At 37.8% G+C, this 24,426-nt stretch overlaps 2 protein-coding genes across 9 annotated transcripts in view; one reads left to right on the top strand and one right to left on the bottom strand.

Annotated features, from left to right (window-relative positions):
- The window catches only part of AGK (acylglycerol kinase), a 985,672-nt gene that overhangs the window by 179,167 nt on the left and 782,079 nt on the right, over window positions 1-24,426 (top strand). The window lies entirely within an intron of this gene.
- The window catches only part of BRAF (B-Raf proto-oncogene, serine/threonine kinase), a 202,331-nt gene that overhangs the window by 117,629 nt on the left and 60,276 nt on the right, over window positions 1-24,426 (bottom strand). For 7 of the 8 annotated variants that reach the window (XM_050782236.1, XM_050782237.1, XM_050782244.1 and 4 more), the window contains exon 2: window positions 7,705-7,806. In XM_050782236.1, coding sequence (XP_050638193.1) covers window positions 7,705-7,806 — 102 coding nt within the window. Of the gene's footprint in view, window positions 1-7,704; window positions 7,807-9,904; window positions 10,004-24,426 lie in introns of those variants that run through there. The other variant, XM_050782239.1, reaches the window with a different exon arrangement.

Here is a 24,426-nt window from a genome sequence, read left to right as displayed (position 1 = left end):
TCAGGGTAAACTTATTTTTCTTCCTTTGGATGATGGTAGAAAAAAGGGAACCAAAGATCGACTGAGAAGACAAATTTGAAATTCTTTATAGAGTACTGTATCTCATATTTCACTGTAGTTACCATAAAGGGAATCAATAGAATGTTGACTGTTATCTGCAGCAGAACATCTAGAACTGAAAAGATGGCTTTTAAATAAATTAGTGAGTGGGAAAAAGAAAATCAAGAGGATTTCTGATGGTGGTGTAACCAATGTCTCTGTTTTGCTACAATGAAGAGAAGCAGCAAGAATAAGTAGTTGAAGATTTATCTTCCTATAGAAACATAAAAGGGGATTCTGTTGAAACTTTATAGAATAAAATAATCATAGTACAACTTCTACTTGACAGCATACAAACTAATCTGAGGAAAAATTGTGAACACTGGAAATTTTTGACTTAGTAGACTCTTATTTCAGGAAGTGTAAGCATAGTCACTGGTCTAGGGGTGATAAGTGACCTCATTCTAGTCAATGAGATAAAAGGAGAAGCTATAGAGGATTTTTGAGAAAGATTTTCCTCCTAGCAAGAGCTTAGTATATAAGAGAAGTTCTCTGTTTTCTGCTTTGAGGAGTTGTATAAGGGAAAGATCTTAAAACTCTGCTGTGGTCTTGACAGAAAAGCCAAAGGGACTATACAGATTCCACCAAGTACCTGACAACTGAGCTGTAGAACTAGTCTTACAATAACTTACCTCTATGCTTCCTACTATGTGAAAGGAAATGAAAATCCCTATTTGTTCCAGAAACTTATTCTTGAAGGGTTCTGTTTCTTGCAGTTAAAAGCATTTATAATTTTTATGGAACCGGATTTATTCCTTCATTTTTCTTGTGTTTCCTCTAAAATTTCCCATCTCTCTGCTTTTACTCTGCTTTCTAGAACATTTATCTTCCAATACTTATTTTTCAACATTTATTTATATACACACAACACATACATATATACACATATACATACCTATATGTCGGTATATACATATGCTTTTTAAAATTTCTGGGCTGGGCACCACCGTGCTCACACCTATAATCCCAGCACTGTGGGAGGCCAAGGCGGGTGGATCATGAGGTCAGGGGATCGAGACCATCCTGGCTAACATGGTGAAACCCCATCTCTACTAAAAATACAAAAACAAAATTAGCCGGGTGTGGTGGTGGGTGCCTGTAGTCCCAGCTACTAGGGAGGCTGAGGCAGCAGAATGGCGTGAACCCGGGAGGCTGAGCTTGAAGTGAGCTGAGATCATGTCACTGTACTCCAGCCTGGGCGACAGAGCTAGACTCTGTCAAAAAAAAAAAAAAATTCTGGCTATTAATCGGAATTAGTTTAGCCTGTGCGCTCTAACACTAGCCAACAGGGGAACGACACAGCAACAGGGGCCACATGCGTCAGGGATAAGAACCCCTTCCCTTCCTTTGTCCAAGTGTGCGCTCACCATTGCTCCATCTGTAAGGGCGCACCCTTCTACAGAAGTAACTTGCCTGGCTGAGAATTAAAAATTTAAAAAATAAAAATAAAATAAATTTCTGGTTATTGTATTTTTAATCTCTAAGAGGTCTTTCTTGTTCTCTGTTACTTTTGCTTCTTTAGTACTGCTATGAAGCAAGACTGGACTAATGGATCTTATCTCTGATGTTATAGTTATTTTTAAGTTTTCTTCTGTTTTCTGCACTATTTCTGAGTTTCTGTTGACCATTTCTGCTGTTGTCTTTCCTGTTGAAAGCTTTCTTTAAATATCTGGTTATTCTTAACTGTCCATTCATATTTCAGAGTTAAGAAGTCTTAAGATGGGCCGGGCACGGTGGCTCAAGCTTGTAATCCCAGCACTTTGGGAGGCCGAGACGGGCGGATCACCAGGTCAGGAGATCGAGATCATCCTGGCTAACACGGTGAAACCCCGTCTCTACTAAAAATTACAAAAAACTAGCCAGGCAAGGTGGTGGGTGCCTGTAGTTCCAGCTACCCGGGAGGCTGAGGCAGGAGAATGGCATAAACCCGGGAGGCGGAGCTTGCAGTGAGCTGAGATCCGGCCACTGCACTCCAGCCTGGGCGACAGAGCGAGACTCCGTCTCAAAAAAAAAAAAAAAAAAGTCTTAAGATGTCAGTATCAACCAAAGCAATCTCCAGATTCAATGCAATCCCTATCAAAATCCTGATGACCTATTTGTAAAAACAGAAACATCCTTTTTAAAATTCACGTGGAGGCCAAGCACAGTGGCTTGTACCTGTAATCCCACCACTTTGGGAAGCCAAGGCAGATGGATCACTTGAGGTCAGGAGTTCGAGACTGGCCTGGCCAATAAGGTGAAACCCCATCTCCACTAAAAATACAAAAGCTAGGCATGGTGGCAGGTGCCTGTAATCCCAGCTACTCAGTAGGCTGAGGCAGGAGAATTGCTTGAACCTGGGAGGTGGAGGTCACAGTGAGCCAATATCCTGCCACTGCACTCAGCCTAAGTGACAAAGCGAGACTCCATCTCAAAAAAACAAAACAAAACAAAACAAAAACCACACACATGGAATCTCAAGGGATTCTGAATAGCCAAAACAATTTTGAAAAAGAACAAAGTTGGAGAACTCACATTTCCTGATTTCAAAACTTACTACAAAGGTAGTGTAATCAAAACAGTAAGATGACAGCATAAAGACAGACATATAGACCAATGGAACAGAGAGCACAAAAATAAACTCTTGCATATACAGTCAAATGGTTTTCGACAAGGGTGCCAAGGCCATTCAGTCTTTTCAACAAATGATGCTGAGAAAACTGGGTATCCATATGCAAAAGAATGAAGTTGGACCCTTACCTTACATCATATATAAAAATTAACTCAAAATGGATCAAAGACCCAAATGCAAGAGTATTTGGGAGAAGAATGTCATGACACTGGATTTGGTGATGATTTCTTGGATATGATATTAAAGGCACGAGCAACAAAAAGAAAAACAGATAATTTGGACTTAAAAACTATAAGCAGAGCAAAAAGTGAACCCACAAAATGGGAAAAAGTTTGCAAATTAAATATCCAATAAGAACTGATATTTAGAATATATAAAGAACTATGCTCAATAACAACAAAACAAACAATCCAATTAAAAAATGGACAGAGAACTTAAATCAGACATTTCTCAAAAAAGATATACAAATGGCCAATAAGCACATAATAAAAGGCTCAACATTGTTAGTCATCAGGAAAATGCAAATCAGCACCATAATAAGGTATCACTTCACACACATTAGGCTATGTTTTTTTGTTTTGTTTTGTTTTGTTTTGTTTGAGACGCAGTCTCATTCTGTCCCCCAGGTTGGAGTGTAGTGGCATGATCTTGGCTCACTGCAACCTCTTCTCCTGGGTTCAAGCGATCCTCCTGCCTCAGGCTCCTGAATTGCTGGGATTACAGGCATGCACCACTACGTACACCTGTAATTTTTGTATTTTTTAGTAGAGACAGGATTTCATCATGTTGGTCAGGCTGGTCTCAAACTCCTGACCTCGTGATCCACCCACCTCGGCCTCCCAAAGTGCTGGGATTACAGGTGTGAGCCAACGTGCTTGGCCTAGGCTATGTTTTTTTAATCAACCGAAAACAGTAAGTGTTGGTAAGGATGTAAAAAATTAGAACCCCGTGCGATGCCAGTAGGAATATAAAATAGGATAGGTGCTACAGAAAAAGGTGTGGCAACTCCAGAAAAAATAATCATAAAATCAACATGTGATCCTGCAATTCTACTCCTGGGTATATACCCCAAAGAAGTAAAAGGAACTCAAACAGATACTCGTACACCCATGTTCACAGCATTATTGATAATAGCCAAAACGTGGAAGCAACCCAAGTGTCCAATGATGGATGAATGGATAATCAAAATGTGGTAAATACATACAATGGATTATTATCCAGCCTTAAAAAGGAAAAAAAATTTGCTATATGCATTATCCTTGTTGCAACATGGATAAACCTCAAAGACATTAAGCTAAATGAAATAAGCCAGTCACAAAAGGACAAATATATGATTCCATTAATACGAAGTTCCTAGAGTAGTCTAATTCATAGATCAGAGATAGAAAGTAGAATGGTAGTTGTTAGGAACTAGGGAAAGAAGGAAATAGAGATTTAGTGTTTAATGGCTAGAGAGTTTCGGTTTTGGATAAAATTTCTAGAGATGGATGGTGGCGAAGGTTACACAAAAACATGAATGGACTTAATGCCATAGAACCATATACTTAAAAATGGTTGAAATGGTAAATTTTGTTAGGCATATTTTACCCCAATGAAAAAATAAAAAGTGTTAAGGAATCTTAAATGGCAGATTAGAAACCTGCAGAATGGTGGGTCTCAGTGAGTAATCAGTAGATCTGGCTCTTCACTGATGGGCCTTCAAATACCAGTATATACAGGTCTTTTCTCTTGGGCTGGTGAGAGTCCATTCATAGTATTATGAAATAGTGATGGCCAGGCATGGTGGCTCACGCCTGTAATCCTAGCACTTAGGGAGGCTGAGGCAGGTGTATGACTTCAGTTCGGGAGTTTGAGACAAGTCTGACCAACATGCCAAAACCTGTCTCCACTAAAAATACAAAAATTAGTCAGGAGTCATGGCGCACACTTGTAATCCCAGCTACTTAGGAGGCTGAGGCAGGAGAATCGCTTGAACACAGGACAGAAGGCTGCAGTGAGCTGAAATTGTGCTACTGCACTCCAGCCTGGGCAAAAGGACGAGACTCCATCTCAACAAAAAATAAAAAAATTAAAATGGTCATAAGTGCAAGGTTCTAAAAATCATTTATATGTTCATTGTCTATATCTCCCTCCCCTCAATAAAACACAAGCTTAAAAAGGCGGAGATTGTTGGCCATTTTTTTAAAAATTGCTATTCCCGGCCAGGCGCGGTGGCTCACGCCTGTAATCCCAGCACTGTGAGAGGCCGAGGCGGGCAGATCACCTGAGGTCAGGAGTTTGAGACCAGACTGGCCAACATGATGAAATCCCATCTCTATTAAAAACAAAAAAATTAGCTGGGTATGGTGGTGCATGCCTGTAATCCCAGCTATTTGGGAGGCTGAGGTAGGAAAATTGCTTGAACCTGGGAGGTGGAGGTTGCAGTGAGCTGAGATCGTGCCACTGCACTCCAGCCTGGGAGACAGCGAGACTCCATCTCGGGGGGGAAAAAAAGAAAGAAAATTGCTATTCCCCAAGGCCTAGAACAGCACAAGATGAATCAACTATTTATAGAATTCTTAATATTTGTATCAGGAATTACGTTATTTCATAATTATAAACTCAATTAATCCTTAAATTACCCAAGGTGTGATATTATTCCCACTTTACTAATGAGGTAGGATATAAGAAGGCTGGATATCTAGAGTACAGAAACTAAGCCACAGTTGGGATTCAAACATGGAGTCTGTATGACTCTACGGCTCATTGTAATCATTATATTATACTGCCGACTTCAGTGTGTGTGTATGTACGTGCATATATGCATACTACATACACATAATACACACACACTATATAGCACAAGTCCCCAAGAATAAAAATCTGTTTTACCACAAGCTAATAATATAACCTGTGAGTTATGGTCTGATGTATGCTGTCCTAGTCAGATTTAATTTTAATAAGTAGTTCAATTTTGTGTGTCTAATTCTAAAACAACCAACTGAAAAGACTATATCTAATAAAAGGTCCATAAATTATGTTACAAAGAATGGCTATGGCTGAAGGGAATACAAATATTTAGCCCAAATAAGAAAAGCTGTCTGGGAGGTGAGGGTGGGGGAAGACGGGACAATGTCAAGATAAAGGTAGAATAAGATAGAGATCAAGAGCACAGATTTCTGACTTACATCTGCCTTCTTCCCGTAACTAGCAGTGTCACCTGAATCAAGTTACTCAACCTCTCTCTGTTTTTTCACTTGTAAAATGGGAATAACAAAAATATCTAGTACCTAGTATCTTGCTCAAAGTAACTATAAAAAATGAATTAAGTAATAAAATGCATTTAACACAGTACTGGGCACAGAATAAGAAGCTCTAAGGTTTGTTGTTGTTAGTGATCAGTCTTCAAATAGTAAAAAGCCTGAAGAGATATGTGAGGAGGGGGCGGTGACTCACTGATATAGTGGGACCTAGTTATTGATGCAAATGAATTACATCTCAGCCTGGGTTCAAAGTCTCCAAGACACAGAAATGGTTGGAAGAAAATTTGCTGGTTATATTGTCTAATTCTGGTTAATAAAAAATTGCCATTCTCATTAGGAGTACTTGCTTCCTTATGACACCTTTGATCAGCCTCCTAATAATATATGTATAGAAGACAGCACAGGATATTAGGAAGTACACTAACTGGTAATGAGAAATAAGAATTCTAGTCCTAGCTTTGATATTAACTAGGAGTGTGATCTGGGATAAGCCATATGAAGAGGAGGAGAAAAAAACAGCATATTACCTGTTATTTCCAAACTTCCAAGTTTACTTTAGAAATATAAACTTACTTTCTCATAAAATACTTGACTTAACTTGCCCTTCAAAAAGTAATTAAATAACTAAGTTAGAAATTTAGTTTAGAAGTCTTTCAATCTGTGCTTAAAAACCTCTGGTATTTGGAGCCAAATGGCAACCTGATCATTTCTAATTTAGAGTTCTCCATCTCCTTGCATCACTAGTGATGATAGCTGAGCCAGCTTTTATAGACAAAGGGGGTGTAGGGTAGTGGTGAGCAGTATGGGCTCTAGAGCCTTACCACCTAGATTCTGTAACACCTTGTTGGCTGTGGAGTCTGACTACATAAGAAAACTAATGCTAAGAAAGCTCATCTGTGATTACAACAGCACCTACTAACTCATAGGATTAATGAATATAAATTTACAATTATGCTCAAGGCTTGACACAAACCTCAAGGCACTATTGAACAGTAAACCTAAACAATGTTGAGCTATTTAAAAATTATAAATTTTACCTATAAGGAAGCAGAAACCAATTTTGGGGAGACTCATTCTGGAAAAAATATTTTACAAAATTGCTCCATTTTCCAATATGGTAACTGGTTTGCTGAGCTCCAAAACTGTGTGCTTTCTCTTTAAAAAAAAAAAAAAAAAAAAAAAAAAAAAATTGGCCGGGCACAGTGGTTCACACCTGTAATCCCAGCACTTTGGGAGGCCGAGGTGGGTGGATCACAAAGTCAGGAGTTCAACAGCAGCCTGGCCAATATGGTGAAACCCCGTCTCTTCTAAAAATACAAAAATTAGGCGGGCCTGGTAGTGCGCACCTGTAGTCCCAGCTGCTCAGGAAGCTGAGGCAGGACAATCGCCTGAAGCTGGGAGGCGGAGGTTGCAGTGAGCCGACACTGTGCCACTACACTCCAGCCTGGGCGACAGAGCGAGACTCTGTCTCAAAAAAAAAAAAAAAAAAAAATTTAATTCAGAGTAATACCTTGAAATTTATATGACTTCCCCCTTAGTTCTGATGTTTTCTAAATTATAAAATACATGTTTATTATAACAAGTGACACAAAACAAGATTAAGAAGTATAATACAGGCAAAGCTAATTCTCTCTTCCCAAATCTATTCCTAATCCCACCCCCTAAAACAATCAAGATTATCAGTACAAATGTTTTTACAAGTTCATTTTTTTCTTTTCAAAATTACTACAGATATGATACTCAAAAGCTTACCTCCAGATATATTGATGGTGGATTATGCTCCCCACCAAATTTGTCCAATAGGGCCTCTATATGTTCCTGTGTCAACTTAATCATTTGTTTGATATTCCACACCTAAAAAATATTTTAAAAGAATTTAAATAAAAATCACTTAGGATATGAATTAGAAATATTTTAACGTAGACAACTACATCACAGTAACTGCCAGTGTTCCACAAATTTTGAGCTTCGAGATCATTTAATATAGTGGTTTTTCTTTTATTATTAAACATCTTTAAATATTTTTCTACACTAGTAATACAACGTATTCTCAACTATAAAAGATTCAAATAATACATGAATATTCAGAATAAACCACGAAATCTCTCTTCATCTTCCTCACATTCTCAGGCCCCCTTTCAAAAAGGTTAAGTTCTGTTTACGGTTTGGTGAGCAACCTTCCATGTCTTCCCTTTACTCATGGAAAAAACATAAAGACATATGTATATGAAATGTACAAATATAATTAAATACACATATAAAATACTTTTAACACTTGCTTTTTTCACAGAATAATAATGCCTCAGAAGTCTCTCCACGTCAATATGCATATATTTTACTCCCTAATGGTTATACAGCATTCATTTCATAGCATTGCACTGCTTATTTCAACAGTCTCTAAACTTCAGTGGTATCCAGGGGTTAGGTGGGCATAGACAATTTTAAGAGAATTTGCAGATCCTCAAGTTTTATCTGTATGTTCCCTGATTGATCTGCTTAAGAACTGGTTCTCCTTCCCTACTTCTTCTTTTAAAATAATTATTTTCCACTTTATAAAAAAAAAGGCAAAGTTCTTTTCCACCTCAAATACTACTAAGATGCATCATTCTGAGATGTATAAATTCCAAAGTACCTAACAAATAGACAATTAAAACGGGGAAATTCCTTGAGAGAAAAGGGGGAAAAATTAAGAGCAGGACCATATTTTATCAATGAAACAAATCTCTGGCAAGGCTCCAAGCCTTACCCATCTATCCAGCCAGCCAGACTAGAATCCAGAAGTTTAGTGGTTATTAAAAGGCACATATTAGCATATTTGTTTTAAGATAAATAAGTCATCAGGTTTTTTTCTTTCTTGATAAAAAAGAAAAACGGTCCAATTTGTCTGGTTTGATAGTGAGAACTGGCTATCAGGTTATATGGCAGATTCTATTTCTAAGTTGAATGATCTAAATCTGCAGCTTAAAGGCTTGTCCAAAAAATGCATTTAACATAAATATAATGCACAGTAGAAATTATGACCTTTTAAACTATTCAAAGTAATACACAGTAGAAATTATGGCCTTTTGAACTATTGAAAGTTATAATGAAAAAATGTGAGATATCAATTTTTAAATGTACAGGGAAATAAATGAAAAAAAAAAGAGTTCCAAATCTCTTGGTTTATTTAATAATTTCCTTACTAACGGACATTTAGATTATTCGATTTCCTCAACATCAAACAATACTTCAAAAAATAGTTCTGAACTGCTTTTCACAGTAAAGGTGCAAGTTTTATTTTTTGGTATCTAGGTACAGGATTCCAGGATTGAAGGACATACCTATTTTAAAATTTAATATATATGCCAAATGGTCTTCCAAAAGAAGAAATGTATCAAGTCAAGTCCCTATCTGCAGGGTCTAAGTCCACTCCTTTCCCCACAATCTCACCAACACCCAGCATAATCACACTTCTAAACTTTTGCCAATCTGAAAGGGAAAAGGCAATCATGTTTTAATTTGTATTTCTTACAAAGTTGAGCACTTTTTATACTTACTGGCCATTTGAGATTTTGGAAAATTTCCTATACTGTACTCCCTTTTATTCTATTGAGTTGTTTTTTCCATATTCATTTATAGATAGTCTTTATTCTGGATACTAATCTTTACTCTTCTACAAATGTTAAGGTCTTTCAATTGTTTTTCATGACTCTTGTCATATAAAGTCTTGCTACTCAAAGTGTGGTCCATAGACCAGAAGCAGCAGCATCTTCTGAAAGATTGTGAGAACAGCAGAAGCTGGCCTGGCACAGTGGCTCACATCTGTAATCCCAACACTTTGGGAGGCCGGGGCAGGCGGATCACTTGAGCCCAGGAGTTCAAAACCAGCCTGGGCAACATAGCAAAACCCTAGCTGGGCATGGTGGTACCAGCCTGTAGTCCCAGCTACTCAGAAGGCTGATGTGAGGATTACCTGAGCCCAGGAGGTTGAGGCTGCAGGGAGCCGTGACTGCACCACTACACTCCAGCCTGGGCAACAGAGTGAGATTCAGTTTCTACCGCCGCCCCACAACCTGCCAAAAAACAAAAACAAAAACAAAAAAACCAGCAGAAGCTCAAGCTCCACCTCAGATCTACAGAACTTTAACAAAATGATTCATATGCATATTAAAGTCTGAGAAGCAAGGACAGAGGTTCCAAATTGTTTTTCCAGTCAGGTATTTCAATATTTTCTTTCATGATGCCTTTGCTAATTTCTCATATCTCCAAAAAGTGTTAGATGGCTTCTTTTATCAAGCTACACTTACTCCCCAGGTGATCTCATCCAATCTTGTATCTTTATATGCCAACTATGAACTGACGATGCCCAAAATTTAAAATCCAACTCTATCTTTTCCTCTCAACACCAGATTCCTAACTGCCTGCTGAATATATCTACTATTATACCTAATAAAAGCATTTCAAACTTAACATGTTCAAAGACTAACTTCTGATCTCCCCCATCACCCCCACAAAACTTGTTTTTCCTAGTCTCTTTACCTCAAAAATGATAAGCTCCATTCTTTGAGTAAACCCAAAACTTCAGCATCATCCTGGACTCTTTTCTCACATCTGACAATCCATCTCAATCCATCTCCAGATCAAAAGATATGTAGATATTAGTCACCTTCGCTACCACTACCATCCTGGTCTAAGCCACCTTCATTTCTCTCTTAGTTTATTACAACAGTTTCTGAAACGGCCTCTCCTGTTTCATGCCTAGAATGGGACAGTAGCTGTTCTTCAAAAACTATAACTGCAGGCCGTGCATGGTGGCTCATGCCTGCAATCCCAGCACTTTGGGAGGCTGAGACAGGAGGATCACAACATAGTAGGACCCTGTCTCTACAAAACAAAACAAAACAAAACAAATTAGCCAGACGTGGTGGTGTGTGCCTGTGGTCCCAGAGGCTGAGGTGGGAGGATCGCTTGAGCCTGGGAAGTTGAGGCTGCAATGAGCCGTGATCGCATCACCCCAACCTAGGCAACAGAGTGAACCCCATCTCAAAAACAGAACTATAACTGCAGATCACATGTCATTCTCTTGCTCAAAACCCTCCACTGGCTTCCTCAATAAAAATCACCAAAGCCATGACCTGGCCCTCTGCTATTTGTCTATCTTCATTTCTTACTGTTCTCCCGTCACTCATCCCTCTCCAATCACACTTGGCCTCACTGAACATGCCAAGTATACTCCCAATGCAGGACTTGTGAATTTACTATTCCTTCTGCCTGGAATGCTCTTCCCCTAAGATTTCTATAAGGTTTGCTATCTTATCAAGTTAATTCATCTCTTTATCCCAGTGTCACCTTATCAATGAAGCATTCTCTTACCTTCTCATTTAGAAAGCCTCTATCCCTCCCATTCCTTAGAGGCACAGAGTCAGTTATACCCTTTGTTAATTTTATTTGTTCCATAGCATATGCAACCACCCTACTATATATATTTTATGTGTTTATTTTGTTAGTGGTGTGTCTTCCCCACTCCCCAAAAGAATAAAGTCCAGGAGAGTATGGGTTTTTGTCTTATTTTTTCTGATTTATCCCCAGAGCCTAGAACAGTGCCTAGCATACAATAAGCACTCAAACATATATTTGTTTTAAAACAAATGAATACTTTATTTATTTTTAAAACAGGGTCTCTGTCTCCCAGGCTGGAGTGCAGTGGCACAATCTTGGTTCACTGCAGCCTCAGCCTCCCTGGCATCAATCCTTCCACCCCAGACTCCCAAGTAGTTGGGATTACAGGTGCGCACCAGCACACCTGGCTAATTTTTGTATTTTTAGTAGAGATGGGGTTTTGCCACATTGCCCAGGATGGATCTTTCCTTAGAGCATCCCTCTATGATGTGTTCACTGATCAACTGGACAAAACTGTTTTCTAAGTCATAATTTGATAACACAGAGTTGATTATGTTTCCCATGTCTTTAGCTACTTTAAGATCAGAAACATTTTCTTTTTATGTCCCCTCATGACTTATTTTGGTGTCTTAGTCATAATAGGTACTCAATTAAAGCTGAAGATTTAAGCTGGTTTCAGAAAAGAGTAAGAAAGAAAACAAGTCATCCTAGTTCAGTGATCCTTTCTTAGGTCCAGTAAATTCAGGACGATATTACCCACACTCCCCCTTTTTTTTTTTTTCAATAAAAACTTATATGCAGTTAGCATAAAGAACTATTTCTCCCAAGGGATGGGAGAGAGAAAGTGGGGGAAAATAATCAGAGATGAGAAATGAAGAGAATGAGTTGATTAGAATAAAATTTTCTTGCTGAGATATAAAAAAACGGTAAGATTGGGCCAGCAGTGGTGGCTCACACCTGTAATCCCAGCACTTTGGGAGGTCGAGGTGGGTGGATCACTTGAGGTCAGGAGTTCAAGACCAGCTGGCCAACACGGTGAAACCCCGTCTCTACTAAAAATACAAAAATTAGTCGGGCATGGGGGCGTGCACCTGTAATCCCAGCTACCCAGGAGGCTGAGGCAGGAGAATCACTGGAACCCGGGAGGCGGAGGTTGCAGTGAGCTGAGATCACGCCACTGCACTCCAGCCTGGGTGACAAGAGCAAGACTCTGTCTCAAAAAAAAAAAAAAAAAAAAAAAAAGAAAGAAAAAAAAAGAAAAAGAAAATAAGATTGGTTAGGTATAGTGAGGCCAGACCATGAGTGTCTGGAAGTCGGGTTTTTTATCTCCCCAAAGAAGAGTAATTTTATATCCGAAGACTAAACAAAAGTCACAATGACCCTTGTTGGAATTTTAAAGAATGAGTTTAGGAGAGAAAAGTCTTTCAGAAATCTCCAGAGGAGTTACAGAAAGAACTCTGATGACTCTTACAAAATAGAGATATATTAAAAAGTAGAATACAATACTGAAAAGCTAACAGTAGGTACACAGTTAAAACATCTTCTTGGAAAAAAAAGGAAAATCTGTTGCCACAATCCTAAAAGGGAGATGAAAAAATTAAAAACAAAACTAAAAACTTCAAGAAAGTTACTAAAAGATCTCCTCTCCTGTTTTAATCTCTTCAGTAGGCCACAGCTATTACAGCCAAGCAAGCTTAGTAAATAATTCATCATTTTTAGTGACTTTACAAATGGCAAAACTCCTTCTCCCAAAAAAAAGGCTGAGAATTAAAAAAAAAAAAAATCCTAGAAGATGCCCATGTTAAAATATAAATGCAGACAAACTGCTATGGAAGGACATAAAGGGGAGTGAGTTATGGCACAAAAAAATACCTACAGCCATTGGCTCCCCTCATCCCTTAAAGAAAATATAATTAAAATAATAATTAGTAATAGGTGATTTTATATATATATATATACTTATATACATGAATATCTTCTAAATTAAGAAGCTAGCAAAACCTAGATGTTAAAACTCAACAAAGATAATATAAAAAAAAAAACAAAAAACAAAAAAACCAAAAAAAACAGGCCGGGTGCAGTGGCTCATGCCTATAATCCCAGGCCTCCTGGGAGGCCGAGGCCAGGAGTTCGAGAGCAGCCTGGCCAACAAGACAAAATCCTTTCTCTACTAAAAGTACAAAAATTAGCTGGGTACGGGTGTGCGCCTGTATTCCCAGCTACTTGGAAGGCTGAGGCAGGAGAATCTCTTGAACTTGGGAGGCGGAGGTTGCAGTGAGCTGAGATCACGCCACTATACTCCAGCTTGGGTGACAGAGCAAGACTATCTCTAAACAAACAAACAAACAAAACATAAAATAATCCAAACTGTGAAGAAAGGCATCAAACTCTTAAATTCATATATATGATATATAAACATATACAACAGTATATATAAAAATATATACATTAAAAGCAAGAATAATCATTAATTAGGAATCCAGTAACATAATACTTAATAGGTCAAAGGGAAAACTACAGGACCAGCCTAAAAGATTCCAAGAAACAAATAATTGTTATGAAAGGTGGGGTTGGGGGAGGAACAGAGGGAGGGAAGGAAGAGACAGAAGTGGTCCCAAAATTTCAAGAAAATGGTTGAAAGAATCACAGTACTGAAAGCAAGGAGGCCAGAACCATCAACCATTTAGTTGGAAAAATTCAGAACATTCCTGAAAAATAGAAAATGAATATAATCAGTTTGACAAAGAAATCAAAGCTAATAAACTGCAGACCAAAACACAAAAGTAAATTTCTACTAAGATAACTCTGGAAGAACAGCAAGCTTAAAGACAACACATATAAGAAGGAAGCATGAAGAAACTATAAAGACCTGAGTTTTGAATCATACAGTCATCAAATTAAAACCTCAGGTAATGTAAAACAGATTACTGCTGAAGAGAGAATTAAAGAACTAGAAGGTGACTCAGAAAATTAGCCAAAAGGCAGAGATAAATGGATGGAAAATATGAAAGACATGAAGCACAGAATGAGTTAATCTGGGAGGTAAACAGGGAATAGGGGAGATATTTGAACAGAAGCTGGCCATAAATTTTCCAAAACAAGTGAAAATAAAAAAATTCAGTTCTTAAAGTCAACTGGAAAGAAAAGACAAGTTAGATTGGTGGCATACTTCTCAACATCAGTAAAAGAAGCAAGAAGACAATGAACTGATGTTAAGATGCAAGAAGAAAATAACTAACAACCTAGAAAAAGGAAACTGAATCAAGAAGTAGTATCAAAGAAAGAATGGCATGAGAGGGCTAAATAGTAGCTCCCCCACCAAGATAACTAAACATATACCAAGACCCAGAAAAACTTGTAAATGTTAAAAAGGAACTTTGCAGACGTGATTAAGTATTGTGAAACAGGGAGATTATTCTGGAAATCTGGGTAAGCCCTAAATGTAATCTACAAGCATACTTATAAGAGGGAAATAAAGGGGAATTTTATTATAGTTGATTAGGTGATATAAAAACTCAGCAGAGAAAGATATGAAGATGCTACACTGCTGACCTTGAAGATGGAGGAGGTGGCCATGAGCCAAGAAATACAAGGAGTGCAGGTCTAGAAGCCAGAAAAGGCAAGAAATCAGATTTTTCCTTATTCCCTCTAGAGAGAGCAGTCTTGCTGATACCTTGATTTTTGCCCAGTAAAACAAACTCATTCCGGATTTCTGACCTCCAGAAATGTAAGAGAGTACATTTGTGGTGGTGTAAGTGACCAAGTTTGTTGTTATTTATTATTGCAGCCATAGAAAATGAACATAGATGGAGAATCTAGTGACTAATACACATGAAAGCAAACCTAAATAAGCATTTAGGTTTTATTAATAAGTTTATTAATAAGCATATTAGCTCTTAACAAAATAAGCATATTAGATTTACATAAAAGTAACAAAACAATGACTACATGAATGGGGGAAAGGGCCCACATTACAGCATTTCAAAACCTATCTATTATTATTCAAGAAGAGAGATCTAGGAACATCTTGTGCCAGATACCAGGTTGAACGGACTCCTACTGACCAAATTTGGAGATTTTCAGCAAAAAAATAAAAATAAAAAATAAGTACTGTAATTGACCATAACAGATGGTATGCAAAAACAAACAAATAAACAAAAAAACTTCATAATTCCATAACAATTAAAAGGGTAGGAGAGCATTTGCTCACACTGTAGATGACTATTACACCCTTAGAAAACTGAATTTTAAATGAAAAAAATTATGCATGTATCCTGCCTTTTTAGGAAAAATTAGTTATTCCCACTTGATATAGGGAAATGCTTCTTTACAAAAGAATGCCAGCTAATATAAAATAATTGGTTTAGAAAAGGATCAAAGGATGCTAAAATCATTAGGAGGAAAGCTGATTGAGAACAGGATACTTACATAGTGCCAAAGTATTTTCCCACATATTAAAGATGAAGGGGAAAACATACCTTCAAGTGGCTTAGAACCATTAATAGTGGAACAAACCAACATATGCCTCTTGATGTGATGCAACATGAGACATCACCCATGAAGTATACATGCAAAACATTTAAACTGAATCTAATCAAGCCTTTAAACTTAACTTCTAGTTTAGAAGAAATACAGGGAATAGAGAAATATGCTAAAACTACTACAATGAAATAATCAAATATAGATTGTGGGACATTCTATAAGACATTTTTCTTCTCTTTGAAAGTCAAAGCGTTGGCAATCGGACTAATCCAAAATGTGGCACATTCTAAGACAACTGTCCTGGACTCTTTAATAAATCATTTCATGGGAGAACAAAACAGTAGGTGGCCAGTTTAAAAGATAACTACTACTAAAAGACAACAAATAATTCAGTGCATGCACAAGTGGATCTTAGTTTAGGGATGGAAGATAGCTGTAAGAGACATTCTTGGGACAACCACGGAAATCTGAACACATATCAGATGTAAGATGATGGAGTTGTTAATCTTCCTAGATATGATATTTTGGTCAAATGATTTCCTTTTTCTTAGGAGATATACATACAGTAAAATGTTAACAATCATTGAATCTTGGTAGTATAGGTAGTGTTTATATAAGTGTTTATATAAATATATATAGAGACAGGCCTAAGAATTAGAAATGTAGAGACAAAAAACTTATTTGTAGGAAACATGCTATCTACAGAAAAATCCAAGAAAATCTACAAACCATGAGGGCTAATACCTATTAACTATAAAAGCTAAGGGAAGAGTTTAGCAAGGTTTGTTGGATATAAAATCAAGGACATAAAATTACATGGTGTTCTAACACATTAGCCAGAGTCAATAAAAAGAAAGACGCTTCTCATGATAGCAACACTATAAAGAATCTAGAAGAAAAGTCTAACAAAAGATTCCCAAGACTTTTGCGACAGGAACAACAAAATAATGTGCAGGTGCACAAAAGACTACTAAGAAGAGAAACAGATTCAGTTGACTCTAGAGGTTTCCACCCCTGTTTTGGTAGCTTATCAAAAAGCTGGCTCAGCAGGTCTGAGTTTGTTTAATGCAAGAAAAGGCTGATCAGCCACAGAGTACCGACGGCTTTCCCGTCCTCATAAGGCCATTTCATCAACCTCAAAGCTCCAATTATTACATAGGAGCCCTTTCCACAGCACATTGTTCTAGCTGTGTCTGGTCAACGCACACATCTATATGGGGACAACAGACCTTAGGGAATTGTGTGTGCCTTAATACTTTATTTTTCTCCACTAAACCTTATTTCACATTACACCAAATGACATGCATGTGTGCATGCAGATGTGTTCCCCTTCACTTGACCAAGACCTACACAAATATCCTTTATGGGAAGTTTCAATATTATAATGATGTCAACTTTCCACAAATAAATTCAGTGTAGTGAAATAAACAAAATTCCAAAAATAATTTTTCTTCCATGGAACTTGAAAAACTGATTCTAATTTTTTTTTTTTTTTTTTTTTTTAAAAGATGGAGTCTCGCTTTGTCACCAGGCTGGAGTGCAGTGACACGATCTTGGTTCACTGCAACCTCCGCCTCCTGGGTTCAAGTGATTCTCCTGCTTCAGCCTCCCAAGAAGCTGGGACTACAGGTGCACGCCACCATGCCCAGCTAATTTTCTGTATTTTTAATACAGACGGGATTTCACCATGTTGGCCAGGATGGTCTCAATCTCTTGACCTCGTGATCCACCCACTTCAGCCTCCCAAAGTGCTGGGATAACAGGCGTGAGTCACCGTGCACAGCCTGATTCTAAAATTTTTATGGAAGCACTGTATAGTAGTAGCCTTTGACTATTTTGAATAATAAGGAGGGTAAGACTGGTGTTACCAGGAAAACAAGACTTACAGAGAAATGATACTAGCATACAGACAGAACGACCAAAGGGACAGAAGAGAGGGCTCAGAAATAGAGGCACAGGTATTTATTTACACAGCATACGGTTCACGTTGGCATTATAATTTAGTAGGGAACAGAATGGACTATATAATAAATATTGCCAGGGTAAGTGGCCATCCTTTTGGAAAAGGTCAACTAATCCAAAAGAAGATGGGCAAAATACTTACGAATAGGTAGTTCACTATAGGGAATTCAGAATATCTAATAAACACATAAAATAAATGACCTTATTAGTAATCAAAGAAATACAATGAAAGACCAGGCCTGGTACAATGGCTCATCCCTGTAATCCCAGCACTTCGAGAGGGCAAAGTGGGAGAATTGCTTGAGGCCAGGAGTTCAAGACCAGCCTGTGCAACATAGCAAGACCGCATCTCTAGAAAAAATTTTTAAAAATTAGTTGGATGTGGTACCGCATGCCTGTACTCCCAGCTACCAGGAGGCTGAGAGGCTGAGGTGGGAGGATTGCCTGAGCCCAGAAGTTTGAGGCTACAATAAGACTGGAATGCATTATTGCACTCCAACTTGGGCGACAGAGCAAGACCTTGTCTCAAAAAAATACATACATACATATGAAAAACCAGTGAGATTGCAAAAAAATTGGGCCTAATAATACAAAGAGTGGTAATCATGTACATGCAGCAACAAACACTACCATATTCTACATGGGGTATAACATAAATATTTGAGAGTAAATTGGCAGTATCTAGAGTAAAGCTAAGGATAAGCATATCCTATCATGTAGCTACTTACATTCACATATGTACAAGCTATTTTCACTGCAGCAATGTTTGTAATAGCAAAAAACTAGAACCAACTCAAATGTTCCCTAAGAGAGAAAAAATGGCAAACTGGTATGTCTGTATAACAAAATACCACATATTAAGTCAAAACAAAAAGCTAGCGCTATATTTATCACATGAATACATCACAAAAACATAGTATTGATGAAAAAGCAAGTTTCAGGATACATACAACTTTAAAATGTCAACAATCTACCGAAAAATATTTTCTTTTTAAAAAAGGAAACAGGCTTTATTCCAGCAGTTTGCAAACCGTGGAGACGTACCTTGGTACAAAATAAAGGCAGCTTCTGAGAGAACAAAGAAAAGGGGTTGTCATTTACAGAGAAAGTTCACAGTCAGGTTTCCACTCTGGTCCACTATACAAATGAGGGGTGCAAACTTGTTCAGTTCTGATTGGCTGAGGCAGGTCACAGTGTATCTGTTAGGTCCAAAGGCCAAATGGTATTTTCTCGTAGCTGGTGTTTCAGGTGGCATAAATAGGAACAGACAGCTATGAAAGTCCTAAAGTTACTGGGTGTGTAGATATTCCAGGAATGCAGAGTACACATGTGATCTCTACATGTCTGCAAATGATCGCATGGCTCTATTTTGAATTTGGACTGTTAGCCACTCAGGATCTGTATTAAAGGGTTGGTTCTTTCAGGGTTCACAAAAACATGCAATCAATGTTCTAGATTGTGGATATATACCCACAGCAAAAGTATTTGAAATGTGCATGGGCACGATAAACAGTAAATTCAGGATAATGGTTACTTCTGAAAAGGCAGAAAGGGCAGGGAAAAGTATCAAAGTAAGCCTGTAAGGTGCTATAGCTGTGTCTATAATTTTTTGGTTTCTAAAAATCTGAAGCATATATAAGACAATTCAACAAAACTGAGTTAATAGGTACACAGTTATCATTCCCTACACTTTCCTATATACATGAAGTAGAAAGGAAAAGTGGGAAGGAAAGAGGGAAAGAGAGAAGATACTGAAGGGGGAGGATACTAAGTAAGTTAGCTAGCTCCTTCCAGAAATAAACATACTAAAGCTGTCCTTACTTTTGTAACTGGGGTGGCCTTAAGTCTGCCTCTTAAAATCCCTGCACCCTGGAGGAAAGCCAGTCAGTGAATACACAACACTTGTAGTCATTTCCCATTTAGAAAAGAATCCTAGACCTATATAACTGCAAAGTTCTTCTAACAATTTAGTCCTTATTCAAAAACAAGAATCATGAGACACTATGAATATCCAATGGGAGGAAAGAAAAAGATCACAATGAACAAACAGAATAAACAGGCAAGGAGAAAACTGAAATATTATTATTAAGAAAACATTTGAGAAGGGGTAAATAACAGAAGTGGTATTGATAAAGATCATAGTAGTGATATGTAATACAAAGAAATGTACCAGAAGGTAGAGAGGTTAAAAAAGAGAGAACGAGAGAGAGAGAAAGAAATGGGTGATACAAGTAAAAAGTTGAAGAGATATAAAGAATACACTTGGGAAGTTCAAAACACATTTAATAAGAGTTCTAAATGAAGAAAATAGAAGAAATAAAGACGATGCTAAAAATATTTGGAGTTAAAACACCAATGGTCTGAATAAAAGGGCTCAGTGAGGCTAAGGCAGATGAGTTAAAAGACTAATATCTACATAAATCCTAGTTTACATAATTAAATTCCAGAATTTCAAAACTCTACATAAATCCTAGTTTACATAATTAAATTCCAGAATTTCAAAACTCTAAAAGCTTCGTATAACTAGAATTAATTTGGCAGCAGAGTTTTCATCAGCAACATTAAAAGACAATGAAGACGGAAAGTAGATTACTCGTTGACTTCAAGTTGGGGGGTGGGTGAATTGGTGGGAACAGAGAATGACTGCTAATAAATCCAGGGGTTTCGTTTTTGAGTGATAATATTCTACAATGGACTGTGGTGATGGCTATACAACTCTGTGAATATATTAAAAACCACTAAATTGCACATAGTATGACATATGAATTATGCCTCAATAAAACTGTTATTTTTTAAAAGATAGTGGAATAATGTCTTCACTGTCTGGGCAAAAATGACTATGAATCTGGAATTTTACATCCAGGCAAGCATGAGGGCAAATGAAAACCTTTTTGGACATGTTAAGTTCTCAAAAAATTTACTTCAATAGGAATCATCCATCTGAAAACACTTCTATCTTTTGACCTATCAATTAAACTTCTAGGAATTTTACCAATCTCTCACAAAATTGGAAAAAAAGAGTAGGCCTCTCGTCCCAGCATTTATAAAGATAAAACAAATGATTCACCAGGTAAAAAAAAAAAAAAATAACTGATTTTTTAAGGCACTATTTTTACATATAACAAAACAAACACAAAACTGACGTGAATAAGTTGGTCCAAAAACAATAAAAAATAATAGGAAATATACCCCACAAAAAGCCATGTTTCCAACTAGAAAGTTAAAGATAGTGATTGTGGCTATCTGGTAAGCAAGGGGAGAGTAGAAACAAGATGGATATCAGAAAAATTAGGCAAGATGCCAGGTTATGAAGGGTCCTGAAAGCCATGGAAAACAGAGTTTTACTTTTATTCTAAGAGCAATGAGAATCTAAAGTTTCAAAAACAGGTACCTGTGACATAATCTGATTTATATTTTAATTACTAACAATTTACTTCTGATATGGTTTGGATCTGTGTCCCCACCCAATCTCATGTCAAACTATAATCCCCAACGTTGGAGGTAGGGCCTGGTGGGAGGTGACTAGATCATGGGGGTGGATTCTTCATGAATGGTTTAGCACCATCCTCTTGATGCTGTCCTTTTGATGAGTGAGTTCTCAAAAGATCTGATTGTTTAAAAGTGTTTAACACCTTCCCCTACCCCTTGCTCCTGCCATGTAAGACGCACCTGCTCCTGCTTTGCCTTCCTGTCATGACTGTAAGTTTCCTGAGGCCTCCCCAGAAGCTGAGCAGATGTCAGCATCATGCTTCCTGTACAGCCAGTGAAACTGTGAGCCAATTAAACCTCTTTTCTTTATAAATTACTCAGCCTCAGGTATTCCTTTACAGCAATCAGGGAATAGATAAATATACCATCCCATTTTATAGATAAGCATATTGTGGCACAAGTGTTAAATATATTGCTAAAGGCCACTCAGCTAGTAAATGATAGAGTCAGGATTTAATTCTAGACAATGTAACTCTAGAGCAGTATATATTATAGTACCTCTAATTATCACTCTAGTGGAGAATGGATTACGGTGGACCAAGAATGAATGCAGGGAGGAAGACTACTTGAGACTATGGTTGTGTTAAGCAACCATAGTTAAGCAAGAGATGATTGCTTAGACCAAGGTGGAAAACAGTGGAGATAGGGCTACTGGATTAGACATGGAGGAGGAGTGAGAAAAAACTAAGAATTAAGGCTGATTCTGAAATGTTGATGTGTGCAACGGGTGGACAGTGATGCCATGAGGGAGAGAAATCAAGTATTATGTCACCAACAGGAGAGGCTGACTAAATGATCAAGAAGGCAGCTGGCTATGCAAGTGTAGAACCCTGGTGGAGAGATGAGGTTGAAGATATATTTGGGTGTCACTAGCATACTGGGAGGCAGACCTACAAGGAAGTATAGGCTAAGAAGGCTCAGCTCTGGGTGTCATAAACATTTACAAGAGAAACCAAAAATGGCTGAAAAGAAAGAGACTCTGAGGTAGAAGGAAAAAATATTAAGTGAAGAAAATTTATTAGATAAGAATAGGAACATATAATAGTGGATAGAAGACATTAGGAAAGGTAGGAATTGTATATCTGTACGTACTTGGTCATTCCTATTTACATACATTTGCAGATGTATTGGGGCTAGGAGATAATAGAGCATGTTTGTGGCTGAAGGGAATTCAATAGAGGGGAGAAAAATGATACGGAAGACAGAGATGCAGAAAAGATGAAATCTAAGTCACAAGTAGAGAAATCAGACTGTCAGGAGTGGTCTTTGACAACAAATGAAAGGAAGAACAAGAGGACCAATGCAGACAAGTCTGTAGAATTGGTGGTGAAAAGATGACAAGAGCTGCACTTAATTTCTCAGTAAAAGTTTGAAGTGAATTCCACAGATAGGAGTGGGAGCTGTGAGAGGTTTGCAATGAGTGGAGGAAATGCATTTTTTTTTTTTCTCCGAGATAGTCTCATTCTGTTGTCCAGGTCAGAGTGTAGTGGTGCAATCTTGGCTCACTGCAGACTCTTGCTTCCTGGGCTCAAACGATTCTTCTGCCTCAGTCTCCCAAGTAGCTGGAATTACAGGCATGTGCTACCACACCCAGCTAATTTTTATATTTTTAGTAGAAACGGGGTTTCACCATGCTGGCCAGCCTGGTCTTGAACTCCTGGCCTCAAGGGATCCACCCGCCTTCGCCTCCCAAAGTGCTGGGATTACACACGTGAGCCACTGTGCCGAGCCAGCAAATGCATTCTTAATTTGGAAAGTGAAGAAGCAGCTGCACTGCCAGACACTGATGATGCCCTGTTGAGGACTCTGGTATACATTTAAAACACTACATTCAACTGCCTAAGTGCGGGCAGGTAGTCAGCATTTTGTCAGGCCCATGTAATGAAAACAGAGAAGAATTAGAGAGTCAAAGGAACTAGTAATTTTTACAGTCATTTCATAATAGTATCTTGACCCTGAATTATGTGAGTTGTGATGAAACAGTTTCACTTGAGAATAGTAAAACTGTAATCAGGAGCCAGACAAGTGTCTACATAGACAGAACCCTTTCAAGGTTTAAGGAAAAGGCTGATGATTTAGGAGTTTGTTAATCATAGTTCCACAATTCCTTTGGCCTGGTAGAAGGTGAGAAATAGAAATAGAGAAGTGATATTCATGAAATCGATAAGCAGAAACTATTCTAACTTAGAGTTTAACTTAGAAATCATCTAAAATAATCTAAAACTGAGTAAGAGGATCAAACATTTTTTTTCTGGATAATTAAGAGCAGATTAAACCCTAAAGTTTCAGGGATGGCAGGGGAGAGGAGAGAAAACAGTATCATGAATAACTGTCTATAACGTCAAACTGTCCACAAAGTCATCCACTAAATTTACTTAACATTTACAAATTCAACAATTGCTCACAATTACTATTCAAATGGGTTTTCAATGAAACAGATCAAATTTCTGTCACACAGACTGAAATGAATTTCAGGATTTGGAGCAGGATTTAAATTGAAGGGAAATATGTGAAACAATAGATGCAGTACAGGTTCAGGACTTTTAACTGTAAATATTTTTATGCACCGTAACAACATACATATCATGTTTCCTGCATTTTGGTACAACTCCTGGTCATAACTTTCTCTCACTGTAGCCTGCTTTCCCAAGTTACTCTCAGTTCTCCAAAACCCTGGGACACCATTCCAGAGCACCACATCCTATCATTCCAAAATTAAAAGTCTGTGGGATACATTGCCACAAATAAACAACTGAGGCATGACAGCCTGTTAGGACTGTGAGCTCTGTGAATTTGGAACCTACCCCCCTTGATCAGTTTTACTCCTAGCACCTAAGTATACTACCTAGCATGAAGTAGGTAGTTTATAAGTGCTGGCTATAAAAAATATTAAAAATTCTATATTCTGGGTAAGCTTAGAGGAGATTGATGAAATCACATTCAAGAAGGCTCACCTGAGGCTAGAGAAATAATAGTTAAGATCAGAGAAGCAGTAGCCACCTTAGTCAAGATGTTATATTTTTGTTCTTTCTCAACTGGGGTTCCATGACAGACTTAAGTCTTAATGACCTAAGGCATGACCTAGTGTAAGTAATGAATTATCTTCTCTCCATGCATCTAGGATGGTACTTATAAGACTCTCAGGCCGGGCGCGGTGGCTCA

The sequence above is a fragment of the Macaca thibetana genome, chromosome 3 (genome assembly GCF_024542745.1).
Source record: "Macaca thibetana thibetana isolate TM-01 chromosome 3, ASM2454274v1, whole genome shotgun sequence".
Lineage (NCBI taxonomy): Eukaryota > Metazoa > Chordata > Mammalia > Primates > Cercopithecidae > Macaca > Macaca thibetana.
Note: the sequence above shows the minus strand (reverse complement) of the source record. Positions and strands in the feature narration are given on the sequence as shown.